General features: G+C 48.5%; 1 protein-coding gene across 1 annotated transcript in view; it reads right to left on the minus strand.

Annotated features, from left to right (window-relative positions):
• Window positions 1-21058, minus strand: part of PITX1 (paired like homeodomain 1) — a 41286-nt gene that overhangs the window by 18867 nt on the left and 1361 nt on the right. Inside the window, exon 2 of the mRNA XM_054977755.1 lies at window positions 19690-19743. Within this exon, the coding sequence (XP_054833730.1) occupies window positions 19690-19735 (46 nt within the window). The 5' untranslated portion in view covers window positions 19736-19743. The remainder of the gene's footprint in view (window positions 1-19689; window positions 19744-21058) is intronic.

Below are 21058 nucleotides of genomic sequence, written 5' to 3' on the forward strand. Positions count from 1 at the left end.
GGATCACCTAGAGCCAGCGCCTAAAGCAGAATTCAACCCAGTCTTTCTCCAAGCCCATCTGCAAAGATCGCCTGCCTTCCAGGAAGGGTTGGGGGGCTTAGGCGACTTGAAGAGGAGGCACTTGAATCCTGTTGATTCTTATGAGAAATCAGTACTTTGGGTATCCACTTATCCGGCTTAAATTGGCCCTGGCCCGTCTTGCTCCTGCAGTTCCAGTGCAAACCAGCGGCGGCAGCGTCCCTGGCTCTCCTCCGCACTAAAACACTCCCGGCAGGTAACCCAGCAGGTCTCTGGAATAAACGCCCGCGGAGCTGCAGCTGTCGAGAGCTTGCACACGTGACCCTACCTTAGCAGCGCCGGGGAGGCGCCTTCCAGAGCCCCCCCACCCCACCGCAGTGCCCCCGACAGCGCATTGTCCCCCCACCCCGGCCGTATTTGGACTGCAGCCCACAAGGACCCGAAGTTTCCTGGGCCCTTGCTCCTGGGGCTGAACCCCTGCCACTCGCTTGGTTGAAACCCCTCGCCCAGTCTCGGCCCGCGTTGGCCTAACACCGCTCAGTTTCCCTGGAGGTTAGCCGATCTGTGCCTGTTGCTCCGGCAACTCCCTAAGGAGCTGTTTACAGACCTGCTGTCCCCCCGACCTCCCAGCCCCCAGCAGGCCCGCCTCTGCCCTCAGCTGTGTTTGCGGAAGCCTCCTGGCCCTCTGCATCCCTTCAGAACGTCTCCTGCCGCCGGGCCTGGCCTTCCAAGCGGTCTCAGAGGTAGGACACCGCCTCCCTCTCAGTGGTAGGAAAAGCAACAAGGCCACTTTCAGATCCGCTTCCGACTAGTGTTCCAGTTGAAGTGCTTCTTCTCCCCAGGGCCTGTTCGGCCGATGGGTTGTGGTTTGCTCGCCACCTCACTATAATATCATAAAAATACTACATAACATTTCTGGGCGTTTCAGCAGATGGCAATAAACCAGCGGGTAACTCTCATAGAATTGAGAATTTATAGTCCCTTCACGTGACTATATAAATAAGCCCAAGAGCCTGGCGCAGGCACCTTCACCTTATTCAGATAAATTTGATCTCCCTCCCTCCCTTTTTGGGCGAACGGTATTGTGTCTCCACAATATCTGTTCAGGAGGAGAGCTTGCGCTTTCGTTCCCTGTCAGGCAGGCATTTAGGGCTAATAAATAAAGTGTTGATAATTTTATTTGGCATTAGAAAAAAAGATGGTTTGTGCGGAGTGGACATTACGACGTAAATGACTGCTTTGGAATTTAAGAAAGAAAGCCTCGAAATAAAAATAAACCAGAAGCTCAGCTTTCCCCAGGTCTTCAAGGACGAGTCCGAAGAAATCATGGGGTTCCTCCCCTCCCCACATCTGGAAAATCTGAAAATCTGATTCTCAACCAGGGAAGTACAGGAGCAGAGGCCGTGTCAATTTCACCAGCGCCCCAAAGGGGCAAAAGCAGAGCCAAGGAAGCCGCGCCATCGCGAGCGCCTTCAAGAGCCGGGCACAAAGAGTTTAAATAAACGAATAAAGCAGACACACCGTGAGACCTGAACCAAGGTGCGTTGCCTCTGGAGGGTGAGAGGTCTCGACTCGGCCAAGACCAGAGACCCAGTGCCTCTCCGCCCCTTTGCCACTTCTGGAAATGGGCTACGACCCGCCTGGTCCTGGGGGAGTTGCCGTCGAAGGAGAAGCGTTTACCGAAAAGAAGTCGCGAGTGCAGTTTTAGTGAAGAAAAGTACGAGGCCCTGCGGCCCTCCTTGGGCTGCTAGCGTCGGATTGCTTCTCACCAGTATCCTCCCAGTTGCCTCCCTCTTAAAGGCGACTGTGAAACCAAGGCTGCTGTTAGGAACAACTCGAGTGTGGGCTGCTTTCCCGAAAAAAGCCGACCCTCGATCCTATGGGGAGGGGTGTGTGAACGGACCCCCCTTACAAACCCGCCCCAGTCCTGCCCTAACCGCTGGCAAATAAGGGGCACCGAATGATTTCCAGAGGGCTGCGTGTCGAGAAGGGCATCTGGGCACTTCCGCTGCTTTCGACTAAGCCCCTAAACATGCAGCTTCGCCAGTGCCAACCCGACCCGGTAGCATGCTTCGCGGGTGGCCAAGGCCCACTCTGGCCGCCCTCCACAGACGCGGGCCAAGGAACTGCTGCAGGGCAGAGGCGTCAAAGTCCGCTCAGGGGCCAGCAACGCGGATAGGAAGCGGGTCCTCACCACAGCCCGAAGGAAAATCCCAGTTTCGCCGCCAATTCATTCCCGCCCGGGGGGGGGGTCACCGGGGCCCAGCCGTTCAAAGCCAGCCCCTGTGAGCGAGCCGGGTTGCGGCCTGGCTGGAAAACACCACTTAGGTTTCTCAGCCTTTGGCTCGGATTGCAAAACAAAGCAGAAGAGCCCTTGTTAAACGCGGCGATTTCGCCGCGGATCTGTTAAACAAACAGATTTGCCAGCTAGTCAGATTCTTTGCCATCATTATTACGGTTTCTGTTGACAGAGCAGACCTCTTCCTGGATGCCTTCAGAAACTCAGCTGGGAGTGTGTGTGTGTGGGGGGGGCGTTTAGTTTTGAAAATCTTCCCCTGTTCAGCCTCAAACTCGCGACCTCTGGACTGTGCAGTAGAGAGACAAAATATTTGCCTATGCTGATTTTAGAGACACGGAAACCAATTTGTCTTGAAGGAAAAGAAAGGGAATTATTCCTCTTGAAGCGGAGTTTTCCAAAAGACAAAACACCCCAATAAAGCCAGTTTCTGTTAGGCACTTTCCCAAAGTACACGATGCTTGGGCCTCTTGGGCTAATCCAGTCAAGCCCTCGTTCAGCATCCTGCTTGTGTGGAAAGGTGTGAAGAAAACCCCTGAAGATTCGGCCTCCACCACTGCTAACTTGTTCCCCGCTCCCCCAATACCCTTTTATTTAAAAAACTTGACCCTGAGATCCGGAACAGAAACAAGTCTAAACCACCAAAAATACCAAAGAGGGGTTTCATTTCAAAAACTAAAGGCTCCACAGAAGTTACCGGGCGTCACTCATTTTGGACTCCTCCAGGTTGGATAGCAAGAAGTATGCCCCGAATTGAGAACAATGCGCCTTGGCACCTTTGCGGGGCTTGCTGCGGGTGACCGTCCGGGGTTTTCGCTTCCCTCTGAACTTGCCAGTGGCCAAATCTCCCCCCCCCCGCGACCCCCCCCCGCGACCCCATTCACAGAGAGATGGATCTCTGGAAACACGCACCTTCTCTCCCACTTAAGTAGGCCCCAAGGCTCGAAATGGGCCATCCCTCCAGTTCCCCCAGGCGAAGCCCTATCAGGAAGCCTGCCGGGACTGCTGTGGCCCCCAGTGTTTGAGGCAGGCCCTGACATTGACCAGGTGAGACGTATGCAAGGAACCCGGCTTCTCCCTGCCAGCCAATGCTCCTCCCCGTCTCTTTTCAAGGCCTTTTTGAACAAGCAGACGTCTGAAGCCAAGGAAGAGCTTCTGGGATAAAGGATGGACGCGAGTCACGTCCACATTTTTGTTCACTAGAAACTCTTTCGGATTGGGCTGCTGAAGCGCCCCTTCTGTCTGAGCTTCCGCGGCCACCGCGGAAAAGTCCACTGCGACTCGGGGCCGGTCGGCCTCAGCGCGGGGAGGTCCCCTCCCTCCACCCGGTTGCGCAAGATCCAAAAGCACGAGGGGGGGGGGCAGGAGAGAGCTCTGGGCGTCCAGTGGCCTGCCAGCTTCCCCAGGTCGCCAGGCAGGCTCTGAACCGAGGAAGCCGGAACCGTTTCCTCTCGTCGGTGCTCATGCAATATGCTCCACACCCAAGCACATCTTGGAAGTAAGCGCCCTTGAAGCCCCTGCTTCCCAGTTCCAAGCCAATCAGGCACTCCTTCAATGAGAACATTTCAAGAGGAAGCCGCTTGGGCCTTCTTCTGACCTACTGAAAGGAATACAATTGTTGTCCCCACAAGCGAGGCCTGTTTTCTCAACTTCTGCTTCCCCGTAGTTGGTTATGCACTCTTAAATGCGCTCTTTTAACAATAGGTGCTAATGGGGTGCTAGGCGCTGCACGCGGTGGAGAAACGACTGGGCCACCAGCATTCACTTTAGAGGAAAGTTTTACTGGTTGCATATTAGGGCAGGAGGATGAATCGAGGCTCCTGACTTAATATTTTTAGGACTAATGTTATATTTAATAAGTATCCTCTGCCCAGGTATATTAAAAATGCAGTGTATTGACTGATTGACTACAATAGTGACGCTCAGGCTGCACAGAGGTGGCTATACCCAGAATAAAAAGTGGGGGTTTCTTTTGTTCTTGTCCAGCAGCTTATACAGGAGAAAACTTGCACGCTGATCTTTTAGTGTTATGAACTGCGCATTTTACTGAATTTTCAGAGCCCACTCATATATCCCCATCAAAATACCTGTATGAGCCATTGTGAAGAATAGCCTGGTGGTTCAAATATATCAAACATACGGTTAGTGCGTAGGCACAGGGCTGGTTCCACACGTGTGAGCTCACCAATCGTTGACTGTAGCACGTGTGAATAAATGCAAAGCGAGAACTTTCACAAATCTTGCTAGGAACTCAATAGAAGGTTTCAGTGGAGACTGTCCAACGGGGAATTCTCCATAAGAGATCCAGCGAGCAATACTAAGCGCTCTCCCCAGAGTCCTACTCAAAGGGGCTCCCTCCCAGGAAAGCGTTCTTCTGGTCGCTCATCAAGTGACTTCCGTTAGGCATGTGTGGCCTTCAGCCAGTTTTTTCCAGCTCACCGTGGATAGGTCTTCACTGAGCTGAACTCTACAAGACTGTTGTGAGCATCGTAATAGGTAGGAGGCATCCCGAGGACTTGGGGACAAGGCTACATATACGTTTATTACTGTTTTCTCCATGGAAGCTGCTGTACTTCGCATTACATATGAAGCAGCCGCTAATTTGGGCTGAAGGAAACATTTCTCCAAGAAAGCCTCCCACCACAGGCACTAGTCCATCTGAAGCTTCCAGCGGTCCTGGGTTTTCCCAGCCTTTTGCACTGAGCCCTACAGTGTCCTGAAAATCGGAACGAGGCTGTCTTTTCTTCTTAAGAGAATCGAGTGGCGTCCCTGAATTTGGCTCAGCCCGAAGTCCAGAACAAGAGCCGAAGGGGGTGGCGCAGGTTGGAGACTGGAGCAGACGCCAGGAACTACCTGTTCTGGATATGGCCATCTCCAGACCGGACCTCTGTCTCCAGTTGTGCTGAACATCACAGCAAAAGGGGAATACCCAAGCACTCGAAATCATTTACAAAGCAAATCCTGGCAATAATCATCCCCACGACCCCTTCCTATCTCCAGTGGAGGGCGTGGACCCTCGATCATTAACACGATCAAATAGGCCCCTGTGCACACGTTAGAGTGAACGGGGTATACTTGTTTGTAAGTAAAATAGTAGAGTCCAGTAGCACCTTAAAGACTAACCAACTTTATTGTAGCATAAGCTTTCGAGAACCTCAGCTCTCTTCCTCAGATGCATCTTTAAGGTGCTTCTGGACTCTTTACTATTTTGTCATTACAGACTTACACGGCTAACTCTTCTGGTTCTTGTTTGTAAGTAAGATCTACCAGTGCTTTCACTTTGAAAATAAAACTAGGGATCAGTTCTTAGACAAATATGGGGTTTAAATCGTGGTCTGGAATGTGACATAAGAATTGCTCAAGGCCAGTATAATGAAAATTCGTTGTTCCCGCTGCACCAGCGCTGTACTTGCATTCACTACAACTTATGTACAGGGCTTCCGACTGATTTTCAGTTACGTGTACTGGTCGCTAGTTCAGATCATAATGCTTTCGCCGGGCCTCTAAGAGAATCTTCTGGAGAAAGGAAAAGGGTTTGTCTCCCCCTTCTTACATCTGGAACGACGAGAGGCCCTTCCATGTCAGACTGTAGAACGTCTTCTGCCCTTGGCGAAAGTGCAGAGAGAGGCAGTGGGGGAGGGAGGCGCTGGATCTCGCTGTCATTAGCGGCAGCATTCTTACTGAAGTTGGGGGTCCAGGGTTATAATCTGATCCTAGTATATTAAGAATTAGAGGACGGCAGCCCCGATGCTTTCCTTCTCCTCCAAAATACCCAGTGCACTTCAGGGGGAAAGTTCACCTGCATGTTCCACGGGGACTTGGTTCCAAATGGTCTGGCCATGCCAATCCGTGTAAATCCAGAAGCTGTTGCTTAATTAGATTGTAAATTGGGGTGCGCTGAATTGTACAGGGCACAATTTAAAACACAGATATATAGCTAATACCCCACTCATGAGTAAATGTATGCAAATCCGGAGTAAATTCTATAGATTTTGATGGGGGAGGAACAGCTGGACAAGAGCGGGTCTTTTTGACTCTCCTCGCCCCCTCCCGGTCTCCTGTAGACGTTTAGAAAGGGGGCCAGTGACCCATGGTGGTCTTGGTGGGTGGCAGAAGAGTGTCTTTAACGGTGCTATGGCAAGGTGGGGGGAGGAGCGTTGGACTTGGGCAGAGACAGTGTGTCAGCAGAGGTGAGAAATGCTATCCCCGCCCTAAGCCCCTCTCCTACAGAAAAAAAAATTCGGGAAGGGGGAAGGGGATCACATGATACTCATGCCTACATCAATGGTACCAATCGCACAGCCACTTTATACATGTGATTCTTATTACCATCACAAACAAACAATTCCATACAATTATTAAAGATACAAGAATCTTGTCTTCGCATCAGGTCATCTTTGGAATCCCCCCCCCTTCTGCGTGGTGGGACTCCCCCTCGGTGTTCTCTGCTTTAACATCAACAGGCCTCAAAGGTTCTGGATGTCTTTGAGAGAAAGCTGCCGGTTAAAATGTAACAGACACAGGGCATCCACATTCTAACCCACAATTTAACTGGCCTTTTCACCCAGGATGGCATATGTGGTTCTTAATTTTATTGATGTCCTTCCCACGTTTTATCTCCACAACAACCATGCGAGGTTTGGCTGTGGGCGAGCGGCTGGTCCACGGCCACCCCTTGAGAGTCATGCCCGATGGCTAATTTGAGTCCTTGTCCGTCAAGCTAACCAACACACCACACTGGTTCTCTAGTCTGCTCTTAACTTTGATGGCTGGCCTGCAAAGAATCCCCGGGGACTTCGGACACAGGTCTCCAGAGAACAGATTACTATACTTTTTGAAGTTTCCTAATTTGAACTATCGTTCCAAGAATTCCTTGACAATGGAATAGATGTCCAATTAGAGATTAAAGAGAAAGAAAAATTCTAAAATTTAGGAAAGGTGTCACCCTCCTCCTTTGCCAGTGTCTCAAAGAGTTCTTCCCTTTCTGAGAGGCCTGCTTAGTTACTCTGCGCAATCACTACAAACAGATTAGCCGTTTCTGATAGAATTAGGACGATTTTTATACGTGAAGAGCCTACTTAGAGCTTCCAGAGGCGAAAGTCTGATCATTTAAAACCAGCACTGAAACCACATACAGTACCAGAGTTTGTCTTGTAGAATGTAAGCAATTTGGCCCGTTTTAAATGTGCCTACGTCCCCCAAGACACCTTGGGAACTGCAGTTTTGTTAAGCGGCTGGGAATCTGTTCTATTAACACCCATTAATTGCAGCAAATCACGCATTTTAAATCAGGTTTCATACGCTACCAGGGGAGCGATTCTAAGCGGTTCTACTCCTACTTTTTCTTGATACCTTATTTGGCGCTCTTGTAAGTTGCACTAAAATACTTGCTCGTCTCGAACTAACTCTTTAACGCACTCATACCAGAGACAACGGGAGAAGCCATAGCTCGTCTGCAGAAATCTCGGGTTCCGCTCCTGGCAACTCCAGCTAGCGCTGGATCAGGTAGCGCTGATGTGAAAGACCTTGATGGTCCTTTGGCTTGATTCACTAAGAGGCAGTTTCATACTTTCAAAGACGGTTATCTGGAATTCCATTATGCAATTTATTAACAAGGAAGGGTCATCAGGGACTAAACCAGATCCACGCGGGTTCGCATTTGCTAAGAAATCCTCCAGGTATCCACGTCTGGAAACCTCTCTCTCCACTGAAAGGAATCCGATGCTAAAGGAGCTTGTGAGAAACAAGTCCCGGGCTGTAATGTGAAAGAAGTCTCCTAAAATCCACTCCTTCACCAATTCCTAGACCTCAAACAAAAGCTGTAATCGTATGTGTAAGTCACGGTAAAGTGGGCAGTGGATTTTCCAGCGTAAAAACAACACCCTATACAGGGTCGTCTCCCCCCCACTCCCCCCCAGAGATGGGATGGGTGAGAGAGAAGGAGGGTCTAAGGAAGCGAATGGAATATGAATGGAATCCTAGACTTTGAATGAGAGCTCTGCGCAGTAGCTGGTGACGCGACAGTCGGAGGGTCCCAAGCTATGCTGCCTGGCTCGAGTTTTGTTCTGGCGCCGCCGATTAAAATGATCGGTGTCAGCATGTCATCTTTTCCAAATGTGGAGGGCCATCCGGAGACAGCAGCCTGGTGCCAGCGGGGCTCCCTCCCCCTCCTCTTGGATCTGTCGAGAGGTCCACAGCCCTTTCTAGTGCAGGGAAAGAGAGAGAGCGCCAGGGCTTTCAGTGAAGTCTCCCAGCGGAGGCTACGGGTTTGTGGCTTGGAGAAATTTTCCAAACTAAACAACAAAACAACCGCCGACACTTGGTTAGCAGCCTTTACAGAATGCACCCACACAGGCAGCCTGCAATTGTCACCATGACCAATCTCTACACTAGCCAAAGGGAACCAGCTTGCATAGCACAGTGGGGGATGGGGGGGGGAGAGCAAACTTCGGGGTGGAGAATCGCTGGTTCGAATCTTAGTAAGGGGGAGGGCCTTAAACGGATTCTTACTATATTTTAGTGCAACCCCCCCCAATATCTGTCATTTGGACATCATAATCCCAAGCAATAAGTCTGCAAAAATACTATTATATATAGCAGGATTTATATGATTTAAAATGTACATAGTTGCAAGTAAACACACTAATTACTATGGAATTTGCTTCCAGGTATGCATGCTTAGGTTACTATTTTTATTTTACTTATGGTCCGATCCGATGCACCTTTACTCAGAAGTTAATTCTACTGTATTAAACAGGGTTTACTCCCTGGTAACCACACATCCTTTACAGCCTTAAACATTTATCGGGAAGTAAACCCCATCTATTTCAATGGGATTTATTTCCAACTCAGTTTTGGTAGGATTATAGCCCTCATTTCATAATGTGCAAAATATATATATGTGTGTGTGTGTGTGCGTGTTATCCGAAGGGAAGTGAGCGTGGTTGTAGATGTTGTATGCTGTAAAACGTATTTTCACGTACCAGTGGGAATATCTCAACCGTTAGAGAGTGGGAATATCTCAGCTGTTAGAGGATAAATAGGATAGCGGATAAACAGGATTTCTCTGGCTACACGGACAATTTACAGTGAGTTCGGATAATAGGGGTTTTCAAATGCGATGCATAAACATAACATTAAGCCCAAGCATTCAAGTTTCACGGTTTTTTAAGGTGTGTTAGTCATGTAAAAATGTGCGTTAGCAGAAGATTAGCCGTAGAGGATTCTCCGTCTCGAGACGTGCTGATGTGGTTGGATTCCCATTTTACTCTTCAAAAAGCGTTCCGGGTTCGCCGCCGCAGAGTGGAAAGGGCTGGAGGCCTGCGCGCACTTAATCGTGCGCTAAGGAATCGCCGGTGGGGCCGCATCCGCAGCGATGCGCCGCACCCCCCCCTTTAAAGAACGCGTAAGTTTAGGGGGCGTGACGTCACAGAAGAGTTTCAATAAAGGCGCGCGAAGTCCCCGGCCGGAAGGGCGCCCTGCCCAGAAGGATCCCCCTCCGGGCCTCTGCAGGGCAGGAAGCGTTGGGTGGGGGCCGCCTGGCGCTCACCTTCCGCTTTCAGTGCCACAGAAAGGAATGGGCTGGCCGCCTCCTAAGGTTCCTTTGGAGGCGGGTTGTTTTTATTTTCGGAGCAAAATAGTGTGTGTGTGTGTGTGTGAAATTTTTAAAACTGATTTGGGGAGGTGGCGCAGGTTAAACTTTCAGGGGAAAGAGAAAACGAGATTTGAAAGGCGGAGCAGGAAACCCGAAGGCCCCTCCGCAGATCTGGGCATCCTTGTGGAAGGAGAGGAGGGAAAGGGCGGTGGGGGGGCTGGTTGGTCGGGGCAACCAGCCTGCCATTTTGCAAGCTACTGAACCAGGGCCAGAAATCGAGCCTGGGAGAAAAGGGAGCTGGGGGTTTGGGGCGGGAGAAGATGCTTCAGAGAAGGAACGGGTTATCTCTGTGCTTAAGACTGCAATCCCAGGTGCACGCAATGCGATTTTCCTCTGAGTAAACATGTTCCAGGTAACAAACGATATCGTGAAATATTTGGGCTGCTATCCTTGCCCCGATGGGTTTTATTTCTACTCATCATAGATGGGCTCGGGCTGCTAGTGCCTTAGCATTGCGCTCCGGAGACCTTCACCTGAAAGCAGATTCAAATCAGGCTCTTCACCGGCGCCTCTCAAGGGGTAAGAAAGAGGCAAAACACCCACACGGGTGACATACACGTTGGAGCTGATTCACCAAACAATCAGGCGGCGGCATTTGGGTTGGGTAACCGATTTAGCTCCAGTGAAACCGATTGAACATGCCCTTTAAACTGGATTGTGGGGCACAGCCTTTCGGAGGTCAAATGCCGCTGCGTTCTCCTTACCTTAAAGGCTGGGCTTTGTTTGAGTCCGGGGAATTCCAGTAAGGCCCTAATTGCTGGGAGTTGATTGGCCGTTTTGCTCCCTTCCCGCAACTGCTACAACAGAACACGAGTGCTGAGTCCCTCCGACACAAAAACAAAGAGGGGCCCTTGAATCAAGACTAACAAATCAACACTCATGAAGCAGCAGCAAATCCAAGAAAGCTGGCCCCAATAGATCTGTTGGTCCTTAAAGTGTCACCATACGAACTTTGTTTTTATGGAAGCCCCCCCCCCTTTTGAGAATTTCTGAATTTAATTCCACCTCAGGGACTTGGGGGACAGCATATCTTGAACCCCCCCCCCCATGGGATTAAATTCTCTCAAATTAAAATCATTCAGACTTTGTTTGTGAAGCCAGTGAAGAAAATCTGCACTGATTGAAAAGCTTCTTTCCTACAGAGACCTGAAAACAGCTATTTGTTATTTGTCTCGTTTATACTCTACCATTTTCTCTGCAACGCAAGGCTATTCCCAAACTTTATGAGGGAGGCTCAAAAATTATAATTGAACCCAAAGCCTGGGGGGCGAGGCAGTTTACCCCAGATACAGTAATGCCCCCTGTCTGCACAGTGAAAATGACACATCCCCCTTGCAAGTAACCAAACTCAGAAGTATCCCTGATTTTGCTTTTCTCATTCTGTCCTTCCCTTCCTAATATAAGATTTAAAAAATGGCCTGCTTGAAGAGATCAGGAAAGCTTCCACTCTCTCGGCCTTCCACAAACTAGTCAAAACTGAATTATTCGGGAGGGATTTTTTTTTACCCAGACAATAGAGCTGAGAAGGAAAGGTTCAGAGAGATACTTTGGTAAAGGGACAGGGACTGTAGACTATACTGGATACTGTCTGTTGATGCAGGTATGATCCTGCTGGGTACTTTCTAGGCCAGGTCAAGTTACTTATGTTTTGTTTCAGCATTGTTTCACACTCGTATTCCTGTTATTTGAATGTTATGCTTCTTTTCAAATTTCTGCTATCCCTAACCTATTGTGTTGTTTATTGACTGTTCCAGCTGTTGATCCCGTAAGACTTACATTGTGTAATCAGCCTTGGAGCTCAGTGAGAAAGACGGACTAGAAATAACATAAGGTGGAGAGTGCCCTCAAATCAGAACTGACTTATGGCAACCCCTGCTGGGGTTTTCATGGCAAAAGACTAACAGAGGTGGTTTGCCATTGCCTGCCTCTGTAACCCTGGTCTTCCTTGGAGGTCTCCCATCCAATTACCAACCAAGGCTGATCCTGCTTAGTTTCCCAGATCTAATGAGAGCAGGGTCACCTGGGCTATCCAGGTCAGGGCATAAATAAGGTAAAAATGATAAGAAGAAACACTTTACTTGCAGACTGCAAATGTCATTTTGTTTCATTAACTCGTCTGGAAGGTTGAAGTTTCTCTATCTAGCTTGCTTGTTCCTGGGACAAGAAGAAGGCGCTTGCTAGAGTTCTCTCATGTGGTCCCTGCCTACACGAATTCTTGTCTGTGGTTACCCCTACTTTGTACACCCACCACCGTAGAAGTAGAATGTTCAAGTTTCCAAAGTCGCCCCTGACCCAGGCGGGTAAACTTTTGGGGTCACCGATACTTATTTTTTTTTAAAAAATAATATTATTTATAGCCGGCCTTTCTCAAGGAGAGTCAAGGCAGATGACACAATGCAAGTCAATGCGATCAATAGCTGAGACATTTAACAAACAATACAATAGGGTGTGCAAATACAGATTCTGCAGAAATGCTTTGGTTCTCTGGTAACAAACACAGGAAGTCTGAAAAACAAAAACACCTTCCTGGATGCCCAGAAGCATTCCATTTAAAAGTCTGGCCATCCCAGTTTATGCAGTTTTACACGAAAGTAAGCCCAATTAAGTTCAATGGGACTTAGCTTTCAGGTAAGAAGAACGTGCATTCACAATGCCACCCTAACAGGAGTCTCCCCCCAGCCAAGAATTTTCCAAGGGCTTCCCATGTCTTCAATTCTGAATGGGAATTTATACACCCCTTTAAAACTTCTTTGGAGGCAGATCGCATTTGTTTCCTCAGAGCTGGTTTCCGAAGCAAGTGTGCTTCGGGTCAGAACCTGAAATCTCATTGAAAAGCCACCTGGACCGTACATCAGAAAGCACCATGTGGAACAAACACCCCCTCTCCCAACCTTGCCGGGTTTTGTGCTGGTTTATTAGCACTAACCAGACTCATGTTTCGCCGATAAATTATTGAAAATCGTTAAATACTAAGTGACACCATTTCCTCTCAGATTCTAAGGAGAAGCCTATTATAATGAACTAGTAATTAAAAAGCAGGCCCTACACATATCCAAGGCAGGGCTGGGAGGTGTCTCCTACGTTTACATACAGCAGTCTTACTTTTTTTCTTTGATGTTTAATCAGCCTGATGCCTTTTAACTGGTTTTCCCCAATCGTGACTTCAGTAGTGCGAAAGGCTCTGCTTGGATAAATGAACCTCAGAAGCAGAGGGCAGAAGGGAAGTGGACTGAGAGCAATCGACGGCTGATGTCATCGATCGAAGAATTCACACCAGTGCTTTAAAGAGGCGGATTTGAATAAGATTTTCACTGGACCGCGTGAAAGGCTAGACATCATCTCTTCATCTGGACAGGGCATTTTGTTCCGAGCTATGCTCGCTCTACTTCTAGACCAGAGAAAGGACTACAAGTTCAGCTAGTTAAACTTCGCAAGTCCCCTTGGTTCCAGCCCTATTGAAAACAGTCAGATTTTAAGGCTGCAAACCTATGCGCACACGTCTAGTGAGTAAATTTCATTCAGCTCAGAGGAATTTATTCTGTATAGGGTCGGACAGCGTAAGGGTCAGCCCTGATCGTTGTATTCCTTAAACATCAATCCTGTGGACATCTCTTTGGGAGTGCATCACTTTACATGTGGCACTTGAATCCGAGGAACCACGCAAAGAAAGGCTAGGACTGTATACGCTTCCAAAAAAGAAAGGTCTAAACATTCCATCCGCCGAAAGCACCAACCAAGAGACACGGCGGAGGTCTTTGTCAATTTCATATGGTTTGCTGGGAACTTGACTGAACCGAGGCCGAACTATCCATTGTTTTTACAGGCCGGAGTAAAGGGCGCAGGACCCAAGCCATAAAAAGAAGAGTCTGGAAGAAACACTCCTGATCCCTTATCATGCCATAAAGGCCCAACCAGTGGAACATTCCGCTGGGCCCCCGCCGTCCAGAACCAGCCCATTGTGTGTTGCTTGCCTAAGCAAAACCGCCCTTCGGTTCCCAAGGGAAATATGTAACTGTTTTATCAGAAGACAATGACGTGTTGCGTGGCAGGGAAGATGCACCCATTCTCCTCTGCCAGACAACAAAGAGGAGCAATAGTCATTTCTGTCTCGTGGGCTGTGATAAATTCCCTCTGAACATACATACATTGGTTTCCATGAGGGCAAAATATGCTTACCTTCAGGGTGCAGATTAGGAATACTACTCCAGCATTAAGAGGCAGAACAAAGTTCCAAACAGCCCAAGTGATTCTGGTGCTTTTAGAATCGACTCTTTTATACAGCGCCAAGAATGCGTGTGACCCTTTATGGAGTTATAAGCAAACAGACAAGCCCTGCCCCGGGAAGCTTGCATTCTAAATATTAACAAGGGAAAGTGCGGGGAGGGTAGATCTTCGAAGGCTCCAGCCCTCCACATATCTGTCTCAAGAAGTGAACTGTGACTCCCAAAGCTCATACCGAAATAAACGTTGCTAGTATTTATGGTGCCACTGGACTTTTGTTTTATTTTGCTAGGACAGACCAACACGGTGACCCTTTTGTCTACAGCCCCGTGCATACTTACATAGGAGTCACCTCCGCTGAACGCACTCGGACAGGGCTACATTTAGGAGAGCGGCCTTTATTTTAAACAGGGGCCCTTCTCATGTCAAAGTCCAGAATAATGTACTTCGGTATACAGGGGCTGCCGAGTGCAGACTGGGGGCACGATCCACTTTTAAGCTCCATTGATTTCTAATGGGAGAATTAGGCACCTGTCTACATCTCTGGTGGCCACAGGATTTAAACTGAAAGCAAGCTCCAGTCTCGTCCTGCTCTTTCATTTGTTCCCCTCCTGATTTATTCAGGAGTTCAACCTACTGTTTTATTCATTTTTCCATATAACAACCTATAAATCATTCGATGATTTGCGTCTCTGAAAAAAATCCATTTAAATATTGTATATTTAATTTGGATTGCATTCTTTTTGCATTCGCTTTGGTTTCTGCGTGTTTCATCTTGATCTTGAGTCATTCTGACCTGCGTTTTTCACAAAGGGCATACAGATTCTTCTCTTGTGACATGACAATATTTAGACTGAAACAGAGCCACTGAAAATCACCCTGAATCAAAAAATATGGATTAAGTAATTTGTAATAATTTCACATTATATAGAAAACTAAGTCTTTAAAATTGAAAAAAAAATGTAAAATCACAACACACAAGTTGTAGCTATACATAGTTAGCTACATACACAGTATGTACTAAGGATCCACACACAGAGCTTCTACTTATCCTAAACTGGGTCACACCCTTTAAAACCCGTTTACTTCAATGGATTTAGAAGGGTGTAACGTAGTTTAGGAATGCCACTGCCAGTCGGGCATTCACACAAATGTACAACTTGCAACTCAACCATATTCCATTGATCTGAAATGCAATTAATTCTTCTATGGATTGTGTACAGACTCTACATTGTGCCCAAAGATATTCAAGCAAGTCCACGCGCAAAATAAATAAATCCAAAACCCAAAGGCAAACCCAATTTTTTGCCCATGCGGAAAGAACACAAGCATTTCACAAGCGCCAGGTCATAAAGCGATGTGTCCAGCTGCTCCTCTGCGTTTTCTAGGGCCGCTGGCACACGGGGATCTTTACACTGGCTTAAAATAATGAACAGAGCAATCCTAGGCATGCCTACACAGACGTAAGCTCCAATATGTCCAATGGAGCTTCCTCCCAGGTAAGTGTGCACAGGATCGCCCCCAGAAGCTACCGGTTCCGGAGGTGTGGAGACTGAAGACACCACTTCAATGGCTATCGTTTCAGATGGCAAGTACTAGGTGCAAGTCCCTCCGGAGCAAGTGTGTGTGTGCGTGTGTGGTGGGGTTACGGCTTAAAGGGCCTCTGTCCGGTTGGGGCATTGGCGGGGGACCTGGCGGAGGAAGAGGCGTGCAAGTGCCGGGCCTGAAACTCACTCCAGCTTAATGGCGGTTCTGGAGGCTTCTCCGACCTCGCCCAGCAGGCGTCACCCCGAATCGCGCCTGACTACAGCCGCCCTCGGCCGAGAGCCGACCCTCTCAGCAGTGCAGCAGCCTCGCATTGTGTTTAGGGGTCCGGGCGCAAGACGCGGAAGGGGCCCGGGGAATGCCGCGTCCTGGGAAGCGGGGCTGGCTCTTTGCCGGAGGGACGCGGGCAGGGAAGGGGAGGCGGCTCCTTTCGCGGGCCCCAGAGTCCACTGTCGTGGCAGCAATCCAGGGCGAGGCAGATTTTATAGAGCATTTTATTTTACGTGGGACAATAAAACTGCTCCCCGAGCCGTTTGTCAAAAAGAAAGAAAGAAATCCCCGGCAGTGGAGGTGCCAAGGCAAAGCGCAGGGCAAGAGCAGGCCGAGCAAAAGGCGAGCCCCCCCCCAACAGGACTCTGTTCCCCTGGAGCCCGCCGATGGGCATTACTGGTGAATCCGTTTCACCCGCCAGTAAACCGCCCGAGTGAGTTCTCCTCATTTTTTGTATACTGGGAGAAAGAAACGCGCTCCAGAGCCCGTTTTGTGACGCGTAAAAGATCCCTGGTCAGTTTCCTGGACCTGGCGAGCATCTAACAGGCAGGTCCGACTCTGGGGCCACCAAAGGCCTCCTAGTCAGTTTCACAGCCAGGCACTGTAGCCGCCGCTGCCAGGTTAAGGGCGAGCAAACAGCGACCTGGGGGGCTAATGCAGATGGAGGGCAGAGATGGAGCCGGGCAGGCAGACGAGGGCGCTCAGCAGGCGAAGGCGGAAAGTTCCAGGGGCGCCTCGTCACATGCTCTCCTCCTCCCTCCTCCCCAAGACGAAGGAAATTTTTCCTCTTGACTGTGCACAAGGCCATCAACTAGAGAAAAGCTAATCTTCTCCTAGATCAAACCAGCCCAACCTTTACAGCCGAATTATCAACCTACTCGCAGATATTTGAGGCCCAGCTTCTCCCCCAGAGTATCTCCCCATTCAGTCCATAAAAGTGGGGCTGCGAATGGCCTCGGCGCTGGCCTCGCACTCCCCCTTGTCTTCAGGCAAACCCCCTCATTTTGCCCCATCATGGCGTCTTCCTTCCTTTTTCATCAGGGGAGGGAAGGAGAACTTGCTTGGGAGTTTGGTCTGCGAAACTGCCTTTGGGCGATCTGCTTTTTAAAGCCACATTCCAGCTCTAAGCCCCGCAAGTGGAGAAATTCAGCCTAGAAAACGCAGATTAACTAAGTAAATGGGCAAAGACCACCTACCTTCTCTTTCTCTCTCCCAGAAAGAACTATGCTAAATAATCCCATCCAGTATCTCTAGCTATCAAAGCCGCGCCGGGGCTCGTTCAGACACGGCAACTTCAGGCACAAGCCCATATCAAAACAAAACCATCCCACTTTCCCATGTGCTGGGGCGGGAGAGGGGGAAAAAAACCCCCCACGGAGAGCTTGACTGTAATAGGACGAGGCACGAGGAGCTCCCCGTGGATGCAAAGTCCTTAATATATTACTGTCCAGACAGATGATGGGACTTTAATAATAAAGCAGCGGCCCTGAACTAAAAGTTGGGAGAGTTAACAAAAACTTGGGCTAAAGAACGGAGAGCTTAATTTTTTCTGACAGATACAAATGACACCCCAAGGCTTTTTCGGAAGAGTAGCAACTGGCTGCCGGAACGATGATTATTTGTCTCTCCCCCACCCTCCCGGTTTTTGAAAGTGGAAAGAAGGCCGCCTCCCCCGCTCCTCTTCCAGAAAGTATCTGGAGTTTTCCGCTTGGCATCAGGACAACAGCCTGTTCCAGGCGCGCCTCTTTAACTGCAGGCCTTCGAGGCCGCCGAAGCACAATGGCTGATCTGCTCCCGCAGGCCTCTTCAACACCCTCCGTCTAAGGTACGCTCTCTTCCATCCTGATTCCCAGCACATTCATCAGGAAAAGACATGAGGTCATTGCAAAACACATTGTCTGCCAGGGAAACGCCGCAGAAAGAATGAGCGTTCCACTCAGTTAGATGGGACTTTCAATCTTGCTGCTCTGCTGCTTGACGCAGAATCAAAAACCTTTAGCAGTCTGGTTTGAAGGACTCAGAGTTTATATGAATATTTACTCCCAAGTAAAACCCACCCAATGCAGTGGACAGATATTGACTTACAGTGTGTACGGCAGGCAGGCCCTTAACTCAGGTGTAGTTGTACGGAGTCTACTGGGAATTCTTAAGAATAAGGGGCAATAGGTTACAGTCCCATTTCACTACAGAGTTTCCTGGGCAGGCGAAGGCCCTGGCAAAGAGAGGCAGAAGCGCCCGCGGTAGAGGCTCCCCTCCTGGGAACGTGCTTTTCAGACTAATTGATGGAGAAGGGGGCAGAGGAGCTTGTTAACCAGCCTCCTCATGTTACTCAGGGGCATCTCTTCATCTGAGCGAGGTGCCTTTTTTGTGGAATCAAAAAGATGCCTCTGATCCAGGGAAATCAAAGGCCCAAGCACCAGTCTCTCCGGTAAGCAAGAAACTTCCCAAAGCCGAAAAGAAGCTGCAACCGGAGCCATTCGAGATTATGTTTCCATTTGGGTTTTAACTCTACCCCTCCATGTCTTTTCCTCCCTCCTTCTGTCCTTGGTTCATTGGAGCAGCCTCTTAATTGCTGGCAGTATTTTGATGGGGGCGGGGAGAACACATTTCCCCTAAACAGGACATTTCCTGAAAGGCTGAAGTATTCTAATAATGCACAGTGCTTTTAATGTGCTCAGAGCAACTCTGAAGCTTGCTAAAGCCAGGATATTTCCTGTTTCGAACTACAAAATCAGACCAATAATTAACCTTTGTGGAAGATCAACTCTCTCCCCCCCCCCTCCCTTTCCTCAAACCGCATTAAAAAAAACCCCAAACTGATGAGAACAGCAAGGACCAATATTCATAACGATTTTTCTAAACATTACAAGACTGTCAGCTGTATTTCATAAACGTCGCTCCAACAAATTAAAGCAAAATCCAGACAGCTGGAACTTCAAGTCAACTGCAGGGAACTATTTGTATGTACGCATGTCTAGCAAGGAAACAGCCTGAAACCTAGGCCTTTGACTTTAGTTCTGCGTCCTTTGGGGGGGGGCTTTACTTTGGACAAACTTTTAGATGGAAGTTTTAACGACTTTGTCCCTCCCATTTGCTGATTGCCCGATTGAAACACGATTCAAAACGAAGTTGTGTCCTACACAACCGGGGTTGCTTAAAGCCCATAGAAGATAACTGGATGCAGGATGGCACCCCGGGAGTCCAACACACCTTTCAAGCGGCAGCTTAGTCCTAAACGCCTTAGTATACGCGCCCCCCCCCGCCCCATTTCACTCCCAAGTCAACGCGTGTCAGTAGTGGGGTGTTACCGCCCTGCAGCAACGAATGGTTGGGAGAGCAAACAGCCTCGCTCAGAAATTGCCGAGATAAGAGCCTGACGTCTTCTTTGCAGCGTCATTGTAAAGAAGGGCTCTATCTTAAGGCGAGTAGCCACTGGGAGTGAGGGGGAGTTAATCAGCGGCACCCGCAGGGCTAGAGATAGGCGGAGGAGAGCAAATAAAAAGGACGAGTTTCAATTAGTGCCTTCGGGAAGACGTCCAACAAAAGCCTCGGCAGATTTTACTAGAAAATTGCACACCTCATATTCAGCACCCCCCCTTCAAAACCTCCCCTCCCCCCCTCCAGCTCTTTCCAAATGTCTTTAGCAACAAACAGCACCGCCCCGCAGAAAACAACAAAAACTTACCCAAATCCACATAGGGAGGGAGACTCTTGGGCAAGGTCAGTTCCATAATACAATCTGTGTGAACAATAAAACAAACCGTAAACGAATATCCGCGGGCTTGGCCGACGAATAAAGCATGCCGTTTGGAGCAGATCAGGGAAAACGCACCCGGGCAGCAACAACTGCACTCGATATTTCTGCGGAAGAACCGAGTCCTTGTCCCAAACACACAGAACAGACCACCCCCTTCAATAAAGTTAAGCACGTGGAAAAGCGATTTTCATTACAATTAAGGGAAGCCCCCACCCCCTCCACCATTATTTGATTGGAAGAAAGTTCCTCCGCTGTCATCGAGACTACCAAGTGATAGGGTTAAGAATTCTACTTTCCAAAGACAATTGGAAAATGTCTTAAAAGCCACTCCAGTTCAGCTATGTCCGAGCAAAGAGCAGACAGCCCCTGTACGGTTAAACCCTGGACAGAAACCAGAGGGATACAAGGCACAGGGATGTTAACTGGGTAAGGGAGTCGATTCTAGGGATACTTCACTGAAGTAAGTAGGACATAACTTCCGAGTAAACAGGCACAGGATCTGGCTGCATGAGTATAATCGATAGCTCATGGTGGCTTTACTTCAGTCGAATGTGGCTCTCGCTCAAAGGTTGCATTTATTATTCGGAAAAGACTCAGCAACTTTGAAAGTGAATCTGCTCATCATGACTGAAAACATTTCCACCCAAGACTTAGCTCTTCAGAACTGGGGTGTGTGTGAGGAGGAGATCAGGAATTAAAAGAAAGAGAAGAAAAATGTGGCAATTTGAAATGAAACACTTAACATCTTCCATATAATGCCCATTCAATCACTGCCCATTATCCAAGCCGTAAGTGGTAGCCAGAAATAAAAAAGCTATTTGATCCTGATCTGTTTTCTCAGAAGTAAGTCTCCTTGAGCTCACTGAGACTTCCTAAGGTATGTTTAGGATTGACCCCTAGTTGTGTGAATGTATGTATAGACAGACACGTGAATTAACCTCACACTCCGCTCTCCATGACAGTGTCAGAAATTGTCACATGCAAAAATATCCTTTGGAAAGACCATATATTACTTTTAAATTATACAGGTGCACAGTTAAGATTTGCGTTAGAGGAACTTATACATACTGTTGCTGCCGTTTTGATCAGGCGGTCATAGTTCCAGCCAACTTATCAATAGCTGCTGATATTTTCCTTTTATTTCCAAGAAATAAATACTTCATCCACAATTCATATACGACAGATTTTTTAATCGAATTTTAAACAACTGCGGGAACTGGCACCACAGTTTGAACACTTGCTTTTAAACAGAATAATGGACAGAAATGGGACTTCCTGCCAAGTAAGAATATAGTTT

Source organism: Eublepharis macularius, chromosome 4 (genome assembly GCF_028583425.1).
Source record: "Eublepharis macularius isolate TG4126 chromosome 4, MPM_Emac_v1.0, whole genome shotgun sequence".
Lineage (NCBI taxonomy): Eukaryota > Metazoa > Chordata > Lepidosauria > Squamata > Eublepharidae > Eublepharis > Eublepharis macularius.